Raw genomic sequence first — 16,994 nt, 5'->3', positions numbered from 1 at the left:
TCCCAAAAGCCACAAGCATGAACCCGAGACCTGCGTTCCCCCAATTTCCTCTCCAAGAGACCAGAACAATGAAGTGTGCCTATCTTTTCACACACAAATGAGATTTCCACTTTCTCCTTCCATCCCCACCTCCATCAGTCTGTTCTCACCCTCTCCTTCAAACATCTTAGTCACGTCCTCCCACAGGGGCGCCCCCTCCTTGGCCTTCTTTGGATGGTGCAGCTTCACCCAGGCGCTGGCTTCGGTGGGCAGGGTGATCAGGAGCTGCTGCAGCATGATGACGCTGCCTGACGGGGCTTGTCCGCCTCTGCTGAGGACACGGCCAGACCTCTGCTGGGAGGCTTCACAGTTGCATGATCCTCCTCTGATCACAGCCTCCCGCCCTCAGGCATGTTCCTGCAGCACCAGAACCTGGGGGCCCCTAGAGGCTGAGGTCACTTTAACAACTCTGAAAACCTGACTCTGCTCTTAAATTAAGTGCCGCCTTCTTGGGAGGCAGCTGGTTGGGTAGGTTTCAGGGCATGCCTCTCTCTTCTTCTAGCAGCGCACGCGGCAGGAGAGGAGGGATCCAGGAGCACCCTCATACAGCCAGAACTCCAGAACTTGCAAAAATGTGTTTAAAACTGCAAAAGATCCAAAAACAAAGATTTGACATCAACGTGGGAATAAGTACAACCAATGCTCTTGGGTGCGGCTCTGTCTCCCAGTTCCATACACACACACACACACACACAAAGCCAAAAGCACACAGACACCCACTGACCCTGCCTTGACCTCCCTCCTTATAATAAGCTGCATGCATCTTCTGCCTGGATACAGATTTGAAAGAGGGAAGGCTTTAAAACCAGACAACCTGGGTTAGAATCCTGACCCTTGCACTTAAAAGCTCTAAGGCACTTCAACTATCTGAGCTTCAGTTTCTTCATCTTAAAATAGGAATAATAATTATACTTCATAGTGTCGTAATATTGATTAATTGAGACAATGTCGGACACACCATAAAATTTTAATAAACATTATTATAAATGTTTTTGCTTTAATGCTGTATCATAGCATTGTCTTTTTAAGTTATTTTTAAAAGACAATGAGTCCCAGCTGGTGTGACTCAGTGGATTGAGCAATGGCCTACCAACTGAAGGGTCACTAGTTCGATTCCAAGTCAGAGCACATACCTGGGTTGCAGGCCAGGTCCCCAGTGGGGGGTGCTCAAGGGGCAACCACACATTGATGTTTTTCTCCCTCTCTTCCTCCCTCCCTTCCCCTCTCTCTAAAAATAAATAATATCTTTAAAAAACTAAAAATAAAAACAATTAATTTCAATTTAAAGTTCATTTCAAGTGTCTCCACTGATGGAATAATCACGTAGCTGTATTTTCTTCACATGGACAAGCAGTGACAGACACATCACCACCCACGTGGATGCCTAGCACCCAGCAAGTTCTTTTAACCTCTCTGTTAAGATGTATCCTGGTTTCAAAAACGTTAAAACGGAGGGACAGGAGTATGCCTAAAAGTGGAGGAAATATAATATGTGGAGTATAATGAAGACTACTATGGAACTGTTCATAATAGGCAATGTGGGGAGGAAAAAGCCTCAAATATATCATCTATCTCATCTGACCCCATGACATCTGAGCAGGCAGGGCTCTCCACAGCAACCAGTTCAGTGTATCTGGGGCCCCCAAATCAGTCCCATCTCCGTGGAAAGGAGGCTGGCCCAACTTTTTGAAGTTTATGGGGAAGGGAATGCATTTTATGGGCATCTTTTTTCATCTGTGACTGCTGATACAGAGAAAGGGGGCTACATCCTAACCAACTGAAGCGTGTTGGAAATATTCTGCTTCTTAATATATAAAAAGTAAATGTCTTGTTACCAAAGTGGAGAAATTAATAAAACGGTTAATGACAGAGAGGCTTCCTTTCGGAGGTACCCCTTCTCCCTGCTCCCAGACCTGCCTCCCTCAGACTTCAAGGCTGACGACACCAGCAGTGTGGCTTCCTACTCACCAGATCGGCGGTGGGGAGGTGGACGCTGGTAGGACCAGAGATAGGGGCGTGAGCGCTCGCTCTTGAGGCTTTCAGCTCCAGGTGTCTCTTTAGGGGAGGACTGGCAACAGATTTTGTTCTTTTCTAGCTTTCTACAGACCACAGCCCCACTCACAACACGCCCAACGTTCACATCGGCCTCCAGACTGGAAGTGGTTCTTCTCGAAATTCCCAAGCACAGGCGGCCTAGGGCGTGTTACTGCCACTCCTGATGACCCCTAACCATCCCGCGTGGCCTTTCACAACTGCACAGCGAGGAGCTGGGCTCTGGGAGCTGCAATGGAGGGATTCCCTGAACCCTCTTTCCGCAGACCTAGACAAGGATACACCTCGCAGGCTGCAGCTTTAGTGTCTGGGCGGCGGCGGCGGCCAGGACAACCAGCGAGCCGCCTCTTGGGCGGCAACGCGGCGTCTCCTAGTGCCCCTGCTTCAAGACGCTTCCCTGCAGTTGTCTGCGCCACGGGTGGCCCTAGCCTGAGGCCCAGTGGAGTCCGGGGTGCGGCTCACCCACGCGGGCGAGCTCCCCTCCGGCGCAGGACCAGCTAGTCTTCCGGAGAGCTCCGCCCGCCCGCTGCTGGCTCCACCCACGAGGCCGGCCTTGGAGCCCGCCGGCTCCGAAAGTGGGGCGCGAGGGAAGACCCGGAGCCCGGATTCCGTGGAGCGCACCCCTCCCACCCCCCTCCCCGCAGACCACCCAGACCCCAGGACTGCGGGCACTCCAAGAGGACCTGCCGCATTTCCTGGTAGTGGTTGGGAGGGACCATGTGGACTGACAGCTCTTCCAGTGGGGAAGCCCCTTCTCTGTCATTCATTCATTCATTCATTCACCAACCATCTCTTTAGTGCCCACGATCTGCTACGCATTGATTCTTACAGGATCTGAGGATACAACAGTTATCCAAAAATGGATATCTTGGATATCCATTTATCAAAACGCAGTCCCTGCTTTCTTGGATTTGAATTCCGGCGAGATTAAATAGATACATAGAAGAACAATTAATATCCCAGGAGATTATAAGGGCTGTGAGGAAAAGGGAAGCAGCGTATAGAGTAGGGGATAGAGGATAACTGAAGTTCCTATCTCTGGTCATCGTGGGCTAGGATATTATATCAGCTCACCTCAGAAAACAGTACTATTAAAAAGTAAAAGTCTGGAATATATATTTTAATGTTTTTAAAGGTGTGCATTAGTTTACTAGGGCTGTCATACAGTACCACTAACTGGGTGGCTTAAATGACAGAAATGTATTTTCCCAGTTGTGGAGGTCAAAAGTCCAGGATCCAGGTGTCAGCAGAGCTGATTTCTCCGGAGACCTTTCTTCCTGGCTGCAAGTGGCTGCCTTCACCTCGCGTCCTCTCAGTGTCTTTCTGCTGTGTGCTTGTATGCCCCTGCTGTGTCTCTGTCCAAATTTTCTCTTATAAGGATACCAGTCAGATTGGTTTAGAGCATACCCTAATGCCTCATTTTAACTCGATTATCTCTTTAAAGTGATTAAGTTTAATCACCAAAATATTTGATAAATATAGTCACATTCTGAGGTACTGGGGACTAGGGTTTCAACATATGAATTTTGGGGATACACAACTGAACCCATAACAAGGTGTCTAGGAGATGGCAAGATACAGGATTACCAGACCAAAAGCTGGGAAGCAAGGATCTGGAAAGGTAATCCAGATCCTTGGGAACATTGGAAGATGCTTTTGCCCTGAGACATTTACCCAGATGAAAAATTATGATCTTCCTTTCCCACTTCAAAGAATGAATGAATGAATGAATGAATGAGTGAAGTATAGGGAGTGAAATAGAAGACCCTCTGTACAATCACTGGAACCCCAAAGGGTTGCACACTTAGGGTGAGAGTGAACTGAAAGTGGAATAGCTTGAGAAGAATTTGCAGGCTGGGGGGAAATTGCCTGTCTCAGCCTTGGCCGTGGTTTTAGGTGGTCTCTGACTGTGATGCCACCAGATGCCTGGCAAAGGCAAATACAAATCCTCTCTGGAGGGAAGGATTATAACTATAGGCCTTAAACTGTTTCTACAATAAGTTTTCAGAGAAATGTTAAGTGCAGAATTAAAGATAAGCAGATATGCAAGAAAACTAGAGTCTTGGGGTGAGCTTTTCAGCAGAAACAAACAACAGAAATAGACATGCAAAAACAATTACTTTTTTTAAAAAAACAATTTCTTTTGGAATTATCAGATGCAAACTATAAAACAGTTTGTATTTTTGGTTTAAAGAAATAAAATATAACTCAGATGGTTGTGGCAGGTACCTGGAAACTATAAAAAGTGATAAAGCAGATTAAAAAAAAGAGCTAAATAGAAATTCTACCGTAACAAAATTAAGAATTCAGTGGATGGTATAACAGGTTAGACATAGCTGTATGGAGACTAAATGCAATGGAGAGTAGGTAAGAAGACATTATCTGGAGTGAAGTACTAAGAAACAAAAGAATGAAATATGCTTAAGAGAGGATGAGAGATACAGACGACACAGTGAAAAGATCTGGCATAAGTTGGACAGAAAAGCTAGAGCAGAGATAGTACCTGAGAACAACTTTAAAGTTGAGAACAACTTTATATTCTTCAGTACCTATGAAAGCAACCAGGTCACAGATATAAGAACTCACATAACTCCCTCGATGCAGACTCCGGCCCGAGGGGTCGGTGTGTTGTGGCTGTGACAAACAAATTCACATGGACTGCAGGAGTCCTGTGGAGAAAAAGGGACGGCGTGGCTGTTCTCTAAGTGAGAGAGAGGGACTGACCCCTGCCTGGACAGGCTTTTGTTGCTTTTCTGGGTACATTATGTTGGGAATGGTCCTCATTTACTATGCACAGTTCCACTGTAGGTGATTGCCTTTTACAGATAACAAAGGAAAGAATGTTGCTAATCACTTCAAAGAGAAGGATGTTTGCAAATGCAAGGGGAAAGGTGGTTGAACTGGTTACACTCCATACCTGGGAGGTTTAGCGCAGACTTTAGGCAGCTACTTTAAAGATACTCAGCAAACATTTATTGCCCCAATCCAGGGTAAGGGAGTTTTAGCAAAAAGCAAGCCTCAAAACAGCTAGGTATAATACAGGCCTGATTCCCCATGGAAGAACTGATCCCGAGCTCGGCTCCTATGTGCTGACTCACTCCCTGTTGGTTTTCTGAATCAGTGGCTGGGCTACATTCACCATGCCACTCGGATAGGCTCCCTATAAGGTGGAAGTGTGTGTGGGTCCATGGAGAAACCAGCAAGCAATGTTGTATTGCTTGAAGCAAACCCTAGTAAGAACATTGGATCTATTCTGAGAGAAATGGGAAGCCCTTGAGGGTTTTGAACTGAGAAGCAAGATAATCTTACATACTAAAAAATCATTCGGGTGCTACCTGGAGAATGAACTGCTGGGTCTGCAAGTATGCAATGATGCAAGTGAAAGAACATTGTGGCCTGGACTAGGTAGTGGTAGTGGAGGTGATGAAAAAAGGGACACTTTGAGGGACTGAATGTAGAATTAGAGAAAGAGGAGTCAAGGATGGTTCCAGCTGAGAAATTAGATGTTCCCATTACTCAAACAAGAAACCCTGGAGGTAGAGCTGGTTCAAAAATGGACTTGTTAAATTTGAGGTGTCTGATGTACACATCCAGGAGTCAAATGTGCCCTTGGAATTAAGAGCCTGAGGTGCAGAGAGAGTTGAGTTGGAGATATAAATGTGGGTGTGCAATGGCCTGACCGTGTGTGTCCCCTCACAGTTCGTATGCTGCAGTCCTGAGGGCCGATGCGATGGTGTTTAGCAGGGGGGGCCCTTCGGAGAGGCTTAGGACATGAGGGTGTAACTCCTCCAATGGCATTAGTGCTCTTAAAAAGAGACCCCACAAGGCTCCCTAGCCATGTGAGAAGCCATCCAGAAGTTGGCAGTCTGTAACCCAGAAGAGGACTGACACCGGAACCCAGCCGTGCTTCGTCTTCAGCTTCCAGCCTCCAGAGCTGCGAGCAGTAGGTTTCTGCTGTTTATAAGCCATGCAGCCTGTGATGTTTTTGTTGTAGTGACTAGACCTGATTAGGGTGGGCTGTTAACAACACGTGTGTGGAGCTGAGGGTGTCTGCTAGGGTGTGACTAGGAGCTGGGTAGGGAGAGAAGGGAGGACACTTGGCATGTCTGAAATTGTCTTTATGTTGCCCTCACACTTGTTTGATTGCTGGGCAGAGGACTTTAAGCTGAAGATCAATTTTTCCCCAAAAAATGTTTAATTGTATTTATTCCATTACCATTTAGTCCCCTAAACCCCCCCTCCCCCATACCTACAAAGCGTTGAAGACATTGCTTGATCAATTTTGTGAGAAGTCTGAGGATTTCCTGATAGGTCATGCAGGTGAATGACCTATCATCTTGCTTCAGAAGCCTTTAGGACATTTTCCTTCGCTCTGGAGTGGTGATACTCTATAATGATGTTTCTTGGGATAGCTCATTTTTGGAAGCAGATTGCCTGGGTTCAAACCTCAGCTCTGCCATTACTACCTGGGTGCCGCTAGCTTACACTCTCCATGACTCTGTTTCCTCATCTGTAAAATGGGAATAATAGTACCCACTTCAGAGGATTTTTGTGAGAATTAAATGAGTTAATATGTACAAAGTATTTACAACATTGCCTGGTCCATTGTAAGTATATGATAAATGTTAACTGTAGGTATTTACTGTGCTGAGAACAAAGATCCTTTTAATGTTAAAATTCATGTCCTTCAATTCCGAAAAACTGTCTATTGTGTATGCACATATTTCCTACCCGTCATTTTCTCTTCTCTTTTTGGAGACCGGAAGTTCAATTTACATGGGCAGGGTACTTGGGTTGTTGGCCTTGATTTCTCACTCAACTATCCACAAATTTCAGTGCCTTTTCTTCCGGCCATGCAGCTTCTCCAGAGAAGACTCCTCCAATGGGGGTGGCAGGGAGGCTGTGGAAGGGGTGGAGCCTGGCTTTTCCTGGCAAAGGGGGCTGAGAGCCCCACAGTTCAGTCTGCGGCTTTATGTTAATCTCCATTTTAGCCCTGCTCCTTCCCTCCGGTCTCCACTGTGTCTTGTGTCCCTGATTCCAGAGTAACTCCAGTCCTCCGGTGAACAAACGTGTAGCCTTCTTCGAGCTGAGGGAAGGAGGCAATGGGATGGAGAAAGGCATGGACGGAGGAATGTGTAGCAGCCTGCTGTGTGGGGTAGGTGAGGGGACCTCGGGCGCTAAGTACAGAATTCCAACAGATCCAGATTTTCAGTCCCTGGTCTTCCACGATGCCCACTGCCTCCAAGGCCTCAGCCTCCGCAGGGACCTCCCTTGTCCATATTCTTCTCTGCAGGCTCTGCTAAAGCAGTTACCATGCTTCTGTTTTCTCACTACCCAAAACCGGCTGACACCTCCAGTCTGCTGCTGTACTCTGCCCCACTGCTGGGTTGTCTTTTATCCTTCCCTAGTTTCTCATAAACACACACTTACAAAACAAAGGTAAGCTCTTGTCCTTAGTCAGCCACATTTAACTGCATTTTTAGCAGATTAACTTAAAAATAGCCTTCTATCTTAAAAGTATATGTTGTAATTCATAGTTCTTAGAGGCCTAAAAATTCAACCATTTGCAAAGCAATAAATAAATAAAACTTAAAAAGGAAACAAAAAGATCTCACCTATAAAATCTAGGTATAGGGATTATGTTTCTCTATTGTCATCATGGATACCTAATTCAATTCAGTTCAAATTAAAACAATTCCTCAAATATTGAGTTCCAACTGTGTGCCAGGCACTGTTGTAGGCACTTGTAGAAAGAAAAAAAAACAGATACATACTCTCATGGAACTTAAATACTAGTAGGGGGAAACAATAGTAAATAAGCATAATAAATATGTAAAATATCTAATATTTGCAGTTTGGGGGTAAGAAACAGTTTGCAACTTTAAGTAGCATGGTCTGGATAGTGTTCGGAGAAAAGGCAACATCTGAGCCAGGGTGAGATGAGAAGGTCAGGGTGAAGGATGTCTGAAGGAACAGCTCGTGCAAAGGCCCGATGTCAGGAACAGGGCTGGAGTTCATGAGGGAGGTCTGGGCTGGAGATGTGAATCTGACATTTAAATAGAGATGGTATCTTACACCGTAAGACTAAATGAGGTCACTGAGGCCAGGACTATCAGAAGAGAAAAGCAATAGTCACACCTTTCACTAAAAGGAACAATCAGAGAAACTCAAGGAACAATCCGAGAAACTCAATTCTTAGGAAATCTAAGACCATAGAAAGGTGATAGAACATATGTAAGGAACAGTGTGTATCCCCTCTCTCCTTTGACCCATATAAGAGCTTAAGAATCAGAGGCCATTTTTTTAAAAAAAGAATTAAATGTGGTAATAGAAAAAAATCTAGAAACATATATTCTGGATTTATAGCTTTACTTTTTTAAGTTCACACTTACAATGCTCAGGCAATTGAGTTGTTCTGCCATGTAAGAATAACGAGTTGAACTTGACCTACCTCCAATTATGTTTGGAAGGATACAGTATCTGTTAAGTGAAGTACTCTGAGTCCATTCTCCCCTTTCCTCTCTCATGCTTCCTTGCCTCAAAATGGCCCCTAAAATCACCTTCTCCCTGGTCCTCTTCAGTGGGTTCCTAGATGGATTGTTCTGGGGGCTATCCCAAAATCCCTCCCAATCAACAGAATGCACATTTTCAAATCTAATACTTTATACTTATCAAAGGGAAAAGTTTAAAAGAATTTAAATGGCCACCAATTTCAATATATCTATCTTCAAAAAGTCATCAATATGTATTAAGAGATTATGGCCTAATATTTTTAGGTGTAATAATGGCATTGCAGTTATGTTTTAGAGACACATCCCTAAGTACGTATGGATGAATGAAAAAGCATCATTAGCCCTGGCCAGTTAACTCCGTTGGTTAGAGCATCATCCCAATACACCAAGGTTAAGGGTTTGATCCCTGGTCAAGGCACATACAAGAGTCGACCAGTGAATTTGTAAATAGGTGGAACAACAAATGAATGTTTCTCTGTCTCCCTCCCTCTCTTTCTCTAAAAATAAAAAAAAAAATCATTATAGATTGAAATCTGTATAAATATCATGATAAATAATTCCTAGGCTTACACTCAGCATTACAAATGTGATCTTCCAACAAAATACCAAAAGAACTGATAAGAAAATAGGAGTTATGGCATACATATACATAGTAATTTGACACCAAATGAGTTTCTTGCGATTATTAGCCATTTACATACTCTATATATAGGAGAGGCAAACTATAGCCCTTGAGCTAAATGCAACTCAATGCATGTTTTCTTAAATTTATTGGAACATTCAGTTATGTGAGTTCTCAAGTAGGGACAATCTTGACCCCAGGGACATGTAGCAAAGTCTGGAGACCTTTTTCGTTGTCACTATGGGGGCGTGGACTATTGGCATCTTGTACTGGCATTTGTAGTCAGAGATACTGCTAAACATACACAGTACACAGGAAGCTGCCCATAACAAAGTGTCTGGCCCAAAGCAGAGGTGCCACGATTGGGACACCTGATTTATGTGTTATCTCTGGATGTTTTTGCACTAACATAGTAGAGTTGAGTGATTCTGACAGAGGCCTTATGGCCCACAGCACATTACACATTTACTGTCTGGCCCATTACAAGAACAATTTGCTAACTGTCTACAAGAAATCATTAAAAATATATAAACATCACATGCATAGTAGGTTATCTATCAATTCTAGAAATTTTCCTTTAACATTATTTCCTCTAGAAGCAAACCAACCAATATTTTTATTTCTACCTCTTCTAGCCACGTAAGGAGCTATAATAAAAAGGATATATTGCATTTTATTCTGACTCATTAAGGGGTATTTAAAACAGTGATTCTCAAAAGTCAGTCCACAGATTACTGACCTGCTGTGATGAAGTTTTCACTGAACTCATAGTGCAATGAGAAAAAATATAGACAACTTTGGAAGGTTTTCATAAAACTGGCTTAATTCAGTGTGAAAGTCTGTTCTTTATGATTATAACCTTCCTATATTTTTAAATATCAAAATGTCCTCTCTTTTCTGAAACAATGCTGATAATAGGTGTTTTCATCTGACAAAATAGCTGTAACATTGATTCAAACCAATAAAAAATTATTGGTTTTTGAAATCCAAGTCAGAAAACCACTATTTTAGAGGCTTTTGTTTCACTATGAGGATTCCTTGATGTTGAACATCTTTCCTGTGTCACTGCTGAAGGTTCCTTAAATGTGTTTTACAATGTCTGATAAGTGATGAACTACAGCTGAAGACTTTCCCACATTCATTAAAATCATAAGGTTTTTCCCCAGTATGAATCCTCTGATGTTTGGCAAAGGATGCATCATGTCTAAAGGCTTTCCCACAATGGTTGCATTCATAAGGTGTCACTCCAGTGTGGACTCTCTGATGAACAGAAAGATGTATTCTTTGGCTAAAGGCTTTCCCACATTCCTTACATTTACATGGTCTTTCCCCAGGATGCGTTCTCTGGTGTCAAGTCAGGTATGTGCTATGGCTGAAGGTTTTACTACACACATTACAAATATAGGATTTCAACCAGTATGAATAATCTCATGTTACCTGAGGTGTCTAATCTGGAAAAATGCTATTCTACAGTCTTTGCATGTGAAAGGTTTCTCTCTCACAAGAGTTCTCAGATGCTGGATCAGCCCAGTGCTCTGGCTGAATACTTTCTCACCCACACCACATTCCTAGGGCTCTCCCCAGTGTGGATTCTACATTTTTGGTAAGAAATGATGGGTGTCTGAAGGTTTTCCCACATTCCTTACATTCATAAAGCTTCTCACCATAGGGGTTCTCTGATGCGGAATAAGAGAGGAACTTTGGCTAAAGGCTTTTCCACATTCTTTACATCTGAAAGGTTTTTCTCTGGTATGAATTCTCATGTGTTCTGAAAGGTGAATGAACTGTTTGAAGATTTTTTCACAACTATTACATTCAAAGGTTTTCATTCTTGTATAACTCCTTGAGTGACTAATCAAATCTAAATCATATCTACTTCTCTTCCAAGATATGTCATATTTATGGTCTCTTTTTCTTGGAGAACCTACTGGTCCTGGAATATCTTTTGAGCTCATATCAATACTTTTCTCAAATCTGTTAGATTCTTGGTCTGTCTCCTGAGTGAGCGTTTTCCTGTGGCTCAAGGGGATTTGCCCCTCACCCATTCCTTGGTTTTCCTGGTGGCTCCCTGACTTATCACATTTGGAAACTCTTCTAAATGTGGAACACAAGATGCTTCCTCCTGTGGACATTTCCTTCATCAGGCCATGGTGTAATTCTTCCCACAAAATGTCAATTCTTTAAGGTTAGTGCTTTGGTTTCTGTTTTACTCTCCAAGTCTGAAAGAAATCCAAAAATACAAATGACCCATATTCCCTGAATTTTAAAAAATAAGTGGCTATAGTGATAACAGGAAGGAATGACAATAACATATACCAGGTACAGGAAACCTGGACTGTCTTCAACTGTGATCCTGCCACCTAGGAAGCTAATATGAAAAGAAGTGAGGGAGTGACCAAAGGAAGCTGTTAAAAGTATGTGAGGTGACTTTAAGAAACTGGAAGAGTCCTGACCAGGGTGGCTCAGTTGGTTGGGCATTACCTTGCAGAGTGAAAGGTTGTCAGTTCAATTCCTGATCAGGGGACATGCATGGGTTGTGGGCCTGGTCCCTAGTTGGGGCATGTGTGAGAGGCCAACTGATTGATGTTTCTCTCATACATTGATGTTTCTCTTTCTCTTTCTCCCTCTCTTCCCCTCTTTAAAAATACATACATACATACATACATACATAAATCTAAAAAAAAGATATTGGGAGAGTTCATTCATGTGAATTGCAAGAAGAAATGGAATAAGAAGAAGGCATTATTGTAAGGGCAAATATCAAGAGATAAGATTAAAGAAGATGGGATTCTAATACCATATCATCTCAAGCTCATATTTCTATGACAGAATTTTCTTCATTGAAAATTGTGTTTGTCTCATACTTTTTACCCATTAATTTAAAACATTAAATATATAGGAAGGTATTCACTAAAATTGGGTAGCCTCCCTCAATCCTATCCCTGTTCCCTCTAGCCTCTTAGGATTCAACATTTCTAATGATATGTGTATGCGGATGTTTGCATTTATGTATATATGGTCATAAATATACAGTTGCACAAAAAAGGGATCATGGCATACATATAGTTCTGTATCTGTTTTGTTCTGGTTTTTAACTCACCTGTATCTATGGGCCCCCTTCCATGTCTGTACATTTAGACTTATTTCATTTTTTTTAACTGCATTGCATTCCACTTTACGGACATACCATAATTTGACTCTTCCATGCTGAAAAATAATTAGGGTGTCTCCACCTTTTACTTTCTTGTTATACATACACTTGCACACAATCCTGACAGTGTTTCATAGAAGGTACTCACGAGGAATTACTGGGTTGCGAGTATGTGTGCTCTCAGTGAACATGGGTGCCTTTCCCTGCAAACTCAATCTTCCTCATTTTTGCCTATTTAAGAGGAGGAAAATGATCTTCATTTATGTCAAAGTATTAACTAAAAATCTTAAAGGATAAAGAATATATATTCTATCTATACATGACACACGTTTTTGGATCAATAGTTTCTCTGATTTTTACTCTCTATTCCTATCCACCCGTTCTGGACCCTGCCACCCTAAAACACCAATATTTCTTGTTCACAGAAGAACCATATTCCCTAGGATTTCTAACCTCACTTTAATAATAGCACATACAAAGTGCTCAGTAATAGCTGAATAAATTTTGGAGTGAACTGAAAAAGCAAGTGGAGATGTTTAGATCACTTACTACAGGGAATAGCAAATCACTTAACTTTCTTTTTAAGGTAGAAACAAGATAAATGTCATATTTTGAGTGGTCAAATCTGGCAGTAGTATTCAAAATTATTCAGAGAAAGAAAATAAGACATCAAATGTAGCTAGAAATCATGGTAATTGGCACGAGAGATACTTGACTCAGCATTGCCTCAAGACAGACAGAGAGAAGTGGAGCAGAGAGGCCACACCAAAGAACAAACTAGGGGGACTGAGGGGGAAGCTGAGGGTATAAAGCACGGTGCATTCTTGCTGATGTCACGAGACAAAGGACAGGAGGGGTCAGGATGAGAAACTTGTTTGGGAGTGAAGATGGCCTCTATTTTTGGACATACTGGGCTTGAAGTGACACTAGTGCGTCTGTACAAAGACGTGGGAATAGAGTTCATATGGATGTGTAAGACCAAGATGCAAACATGGAGAATATCAGTATCAAAGGGATGGCTGAGACCAGCAGAGTGAGTCTGTGGGCATTTGCGAAGACACACAACTGCTGCGTAGAAGACAGAGACCCCGCAGGGTCTGTGGCAAAGACTGCTGGCTGTCCTCTGAGACCTGTCCTCCCCCTTTTACTGACACCCCACTACACTGTGTTTCCCAGTCTTCCTTGAATTTGGTTGAGTGAAGGGACAAAGATCTCCCCATTAAGTGAATGACAGTGAAAGTGATCTGAACTCCTATAGGCTGGCCTGTAAAAAGCCTCTCAGATGAGCTCCTTTCGCTGCTGGGTAAATTTAAAGGACGTGGAAGCTCTCGGGGATTGTGGAGCCACCGTGTGGGAGAAACCTTGGCTCCAGATTCACCAGGTGGGAAAGGACTGTCCGTTGAAGTAAACAGTTCCCCCAGACCAGTACAGAAACAAGAAATTCCTTTCTATTTCAGCCAAATTTTAAAGTCCATTTGCTATAGTAGTTTAGCCTATCCTAATGGAGGTGGAAATGCTACATCTACATTAAAAAGGATATTGATGAGAAGCCCTGAAAAAGCAGTGAGAGGAGACAAAATGAACCAGGTTCCCGTAGTTCTCCAGCATCACCTCCCGGTACAGGCGCTGGTGAGCGGGGGCCAGTTGCCCCCACTCCTCCTGGGTGAAGTCCACAGGTGTGTCCTTGAAGGTTAACAGTCCCTAGAACATCAAATACGTTCTTTTTCCACCTGAGTTTGGAAGTTGTTCTGACCTTGTCTAATGCTACAATTCTACTCAAGTTCTCCTGGACACCTGCTTGCTTGGCCGATTCTCTGCTGGAGGTGACACAACAATGCTGACAGCAGGTAAGTTGTCTTTTGCAGGTTATAATTTGGCAGAAGTCAAAATACTCATGAAATATTAAAGAAGGTCACAGAGTACTGCGTTGTAGTTGAGGCTAAGGACAACAAAGATTAGGAATATTTGAGAGAGGGGAGAGTCCGGAGGCGCCAAGGCCACAAGAGAAAAACAGGGACCACTGTTGGCCTGAAAGAACCGTGACAATGAGGACACATCAGTGTGGGCAAAACACCTTTAGCTGGGTATTTCTGTTGACAAGAACATGCTGGAGAACAGCCTGTTTTTGGAGGGGGCAGGAATTCCACCTAGTAAAGAAGAACCCTGGACGGAAGCAGACACTCTTAAAGTACAGGGGCCTGCTATTTATGATCTATGCAAATTAAATAACCATTTGACAGTTATTTTTTTAAAATATTCCCAAATGCAAAGAGAACCCAGAAGCCAGAAAACTGAGATAACAAATTCCTTCAGTATTGAGACTATTTCGAGGCTTCTTTGTCATTGTACATTCTGGAATGCGTGTCAGGACTACTGGGCTGACACTGAGGATGGTTAAAGGTGTGGGGCCAAACCCTGTGCCATGTGATTTGAGAAGCCAAGAGCACCCCACTTTAAAACACCTGTGCTCTCCAATAATGTCTCCCTTTAAACTGGTGTTCTCTGATTCCTCTATAATTTTCTTGTACTTCTCTGCGCTGCCAGGGTTTGGCAGCACCGCACTTTGCCAGTGCCACTGGTTTTCTGGTGAGCTCGTCTGTGAGGCAGGGACACGGCTGAACTGCTCTTAGAAGCTTCCTTCCTTTTCTGCTCAGCCCGTCTAATTTGTGCCCTTTGTGACCTACCAGCAGTTTCTCTCCTCACTTCTCTTTTCAGCTGCAATTCTGCTCCTGGATGTGACCAAAAAGCCTCTCTTAAAGTTCATTAACAAAGCATATTCATCTCCAAGAATATCAGATCCTGGTTCTGTTCATTTTTAAATCCTGCTTAAAATGTTTTGCAATGTTTTTCTTTCCCGCAGATGTCATCCCTGAGGTTTATGGGCAAAAATTACATTATGTACTTTTACGCACACGCACGCACACTGGCACAATTTTTAAAGGTGTTGGCTAATTGGTACGGGTTTGCTAGAAACAAGAAAGCTCCTAAGGAAGGTTACTGCTGGTGGGGAAATTACCTGTGAAATCAGCGGACGCAGCCTGATTTCAAACAGGCTAAGAACATCCAAGCCAGGAAGATGAATCAAAGAAAATCAAAGTCCAGGGTTCTTAAAATATGAAAAACAACTTCAAGAAAGTGAAAGGGAATCCCAACCCACCTGGGATTCTGCATCCTTCAAATGTGCTCCCTGGGTCTCAGCAGCATCCTGAGGTAGCAGAGCTGGGGAGGGGAAAGAGCCAAGAGGTTTGCATCTCCCCAGACAGAAAAGCTGCCTGCACACCTGCTGAACAGGCTCCTCTCTCAATGCAGGCACAGAGAGGGACATCTAGAAGGACTCAAGCGCAGACTGGAGCCTCATCAATGAGGGGGACCTGGCAGTGCATTGTTTTGGAGATTACATTTCCCTATGTCAATGCTGGCTCAAAAGCATGGAGCTAGCAGGCCCGTCCTCTCTTGAGGACTGCGAGATCTTCCACAACCAACCCAAAGCTATCTCTCCAAATATTATCTCCCTCTGAACACCATCTTTCATCCCCTGGACGCAGCACCCACACCATCCAACTCACCACTCTTTGAATACACCTGGGCCGCTCCCACTTCAGTACTTCACCCCAGGTCCTACTTCAGGTATCCTTCCGGACAGGTTCAAGTGATGTTTTCTCAGACACCCTACATGAGAAAAAAGTGTCCTCTCCCTGTGCTCCCCAAAGACTTTGTTTTTATCTCTGCTCAGGTATCTACCTCAGTTTGCCTATTACATTTGTTTTTAGAATAATCTCCCTCAGCTTAGCACTACTGTGAGTATATGGGTAGAAACTGTACCTGGTGCATTTCCTCCATCTACTCCAGTGTAAGACATAACACCCTGCCAGGCTGCAAGAATTCAAAAAAGACTGACCGCATTCGAGGCATGAAAAATATGAACGAGGCCCCAGCTGGCAGGGCTCAGTCGGTTGGGTGTTGTCCCACAGAAAGAAAGGTTGCTCGCTGGTTTGATTCCTGGTTGAGGCACATGCCTGGGTCGCAAGTTTGGTCCCCCGGCGTGCGAATGGAATGCAAACAATCGATGTTTCTCTCTCACATTGATGTTTCTCGCCCTCCCTTCCCCCTCTCTAGAAACTGAAATTAAAATTTAAAAAATATGAACTAGGAATGACGGCACATGAGTTATTATCGTTGTACTTTTTCCCAACTTTTTGTCATAAATGTTGAACACCTGTTCACCCACCACCTATACCCAACAATTGCTAACATTTGCCATATTGGCTTCATCTATATTTTTTCTGGACCATTTTAAAGTCATGGATGTGATGATACTTCATCCCCAAATACTTCAAGTAAGAATCTTCTCCTGCATAACCACAGTATCATTTATCACACCTGACAAGGTTAACAATAATCTCAAAGTATCATCTAAACATTCAGTTCATATTCAGATTTCCTCAGCTGTCCCCAAATTCTTTTTTATTCTGATTTTTTTCCAAGCCAGGAGCCAATCAAGGTGCACACATCCAAAGTGCTTGTTATTTCTAGTGTCTCTTACTCTAGAATGTTCCCTCCTTTTCCTTGACGTTAGTTTTTTTAGAGACCAGAACAGTCTGACTGCATCCTTGTTCCT

At 43.2% G+C, this 16,994-nt stretch overlaps 1 protein-coding gene and 1 pseudogene across 3 annotated transcripts in view; both read right to left on the bottom strand.

Annotated features, from left to right (window-relative positions):
- The window catches only part of LOC114498004 (zinc finger protein 69 homolog), a 28,723-nt gene extending 12,450 nt beyond the window's left edge, over positions 1 to 16,273 (bottom strand). For 2 of the 3 annotated variants that reach the window (XM_036025830.1, XM_028514031.2), the window contains exons 1-2: positions 2,008 to 2,622; positions 150 to 623 (exon numbers count right to left, since the gene is read on the bottom strand). In XM_036025830.1, the coding sequence (XP_035881723.1) occupies positions 150 to 276 (127 nt within the window). In that variant the 5' untranslated portion in view covers positions 277 to 623; positions 2,008 to 2,622. Of the gene's footprint in view, positions 1 to 149; positions 624 to 2,007; positions 2,623 to 15,942 lie in introns of those variants that run through there. The other variant, XM_036025831.1, reaches the window with a different exon arrangement.
- LOC114496905 lies at positions 9,109 to 11,642 on the bottom strand (annotated as a pseudogene).
- Positions 16,274 to 16,994: the final 721 nt, after the last annotated feature.

The sequence above is a fragment of the Phyllostomus discolor genome, chromosome 5 (genome assembly GCF_004126475.2).
Source record: "Phyllostomus discolor isolate MPI-MPIP mPhyDis1 chromosome 5, mPhyDis1.pri.v3, whole genome shotgun sequence".
NCBI classification, from domain to species: domain Eukaryota; kingdom Metazoa; phylum Chordata; class Mammalia; order Chiroptera; family Phyllostomidae; genus Phyllostomus; species Phyllostomus discolor.
The sequence above is the reverse complement of the archived record's forward strand: the minus strand, read 5'-3'. Positions and strand labels throughout refer to the sequence as shown.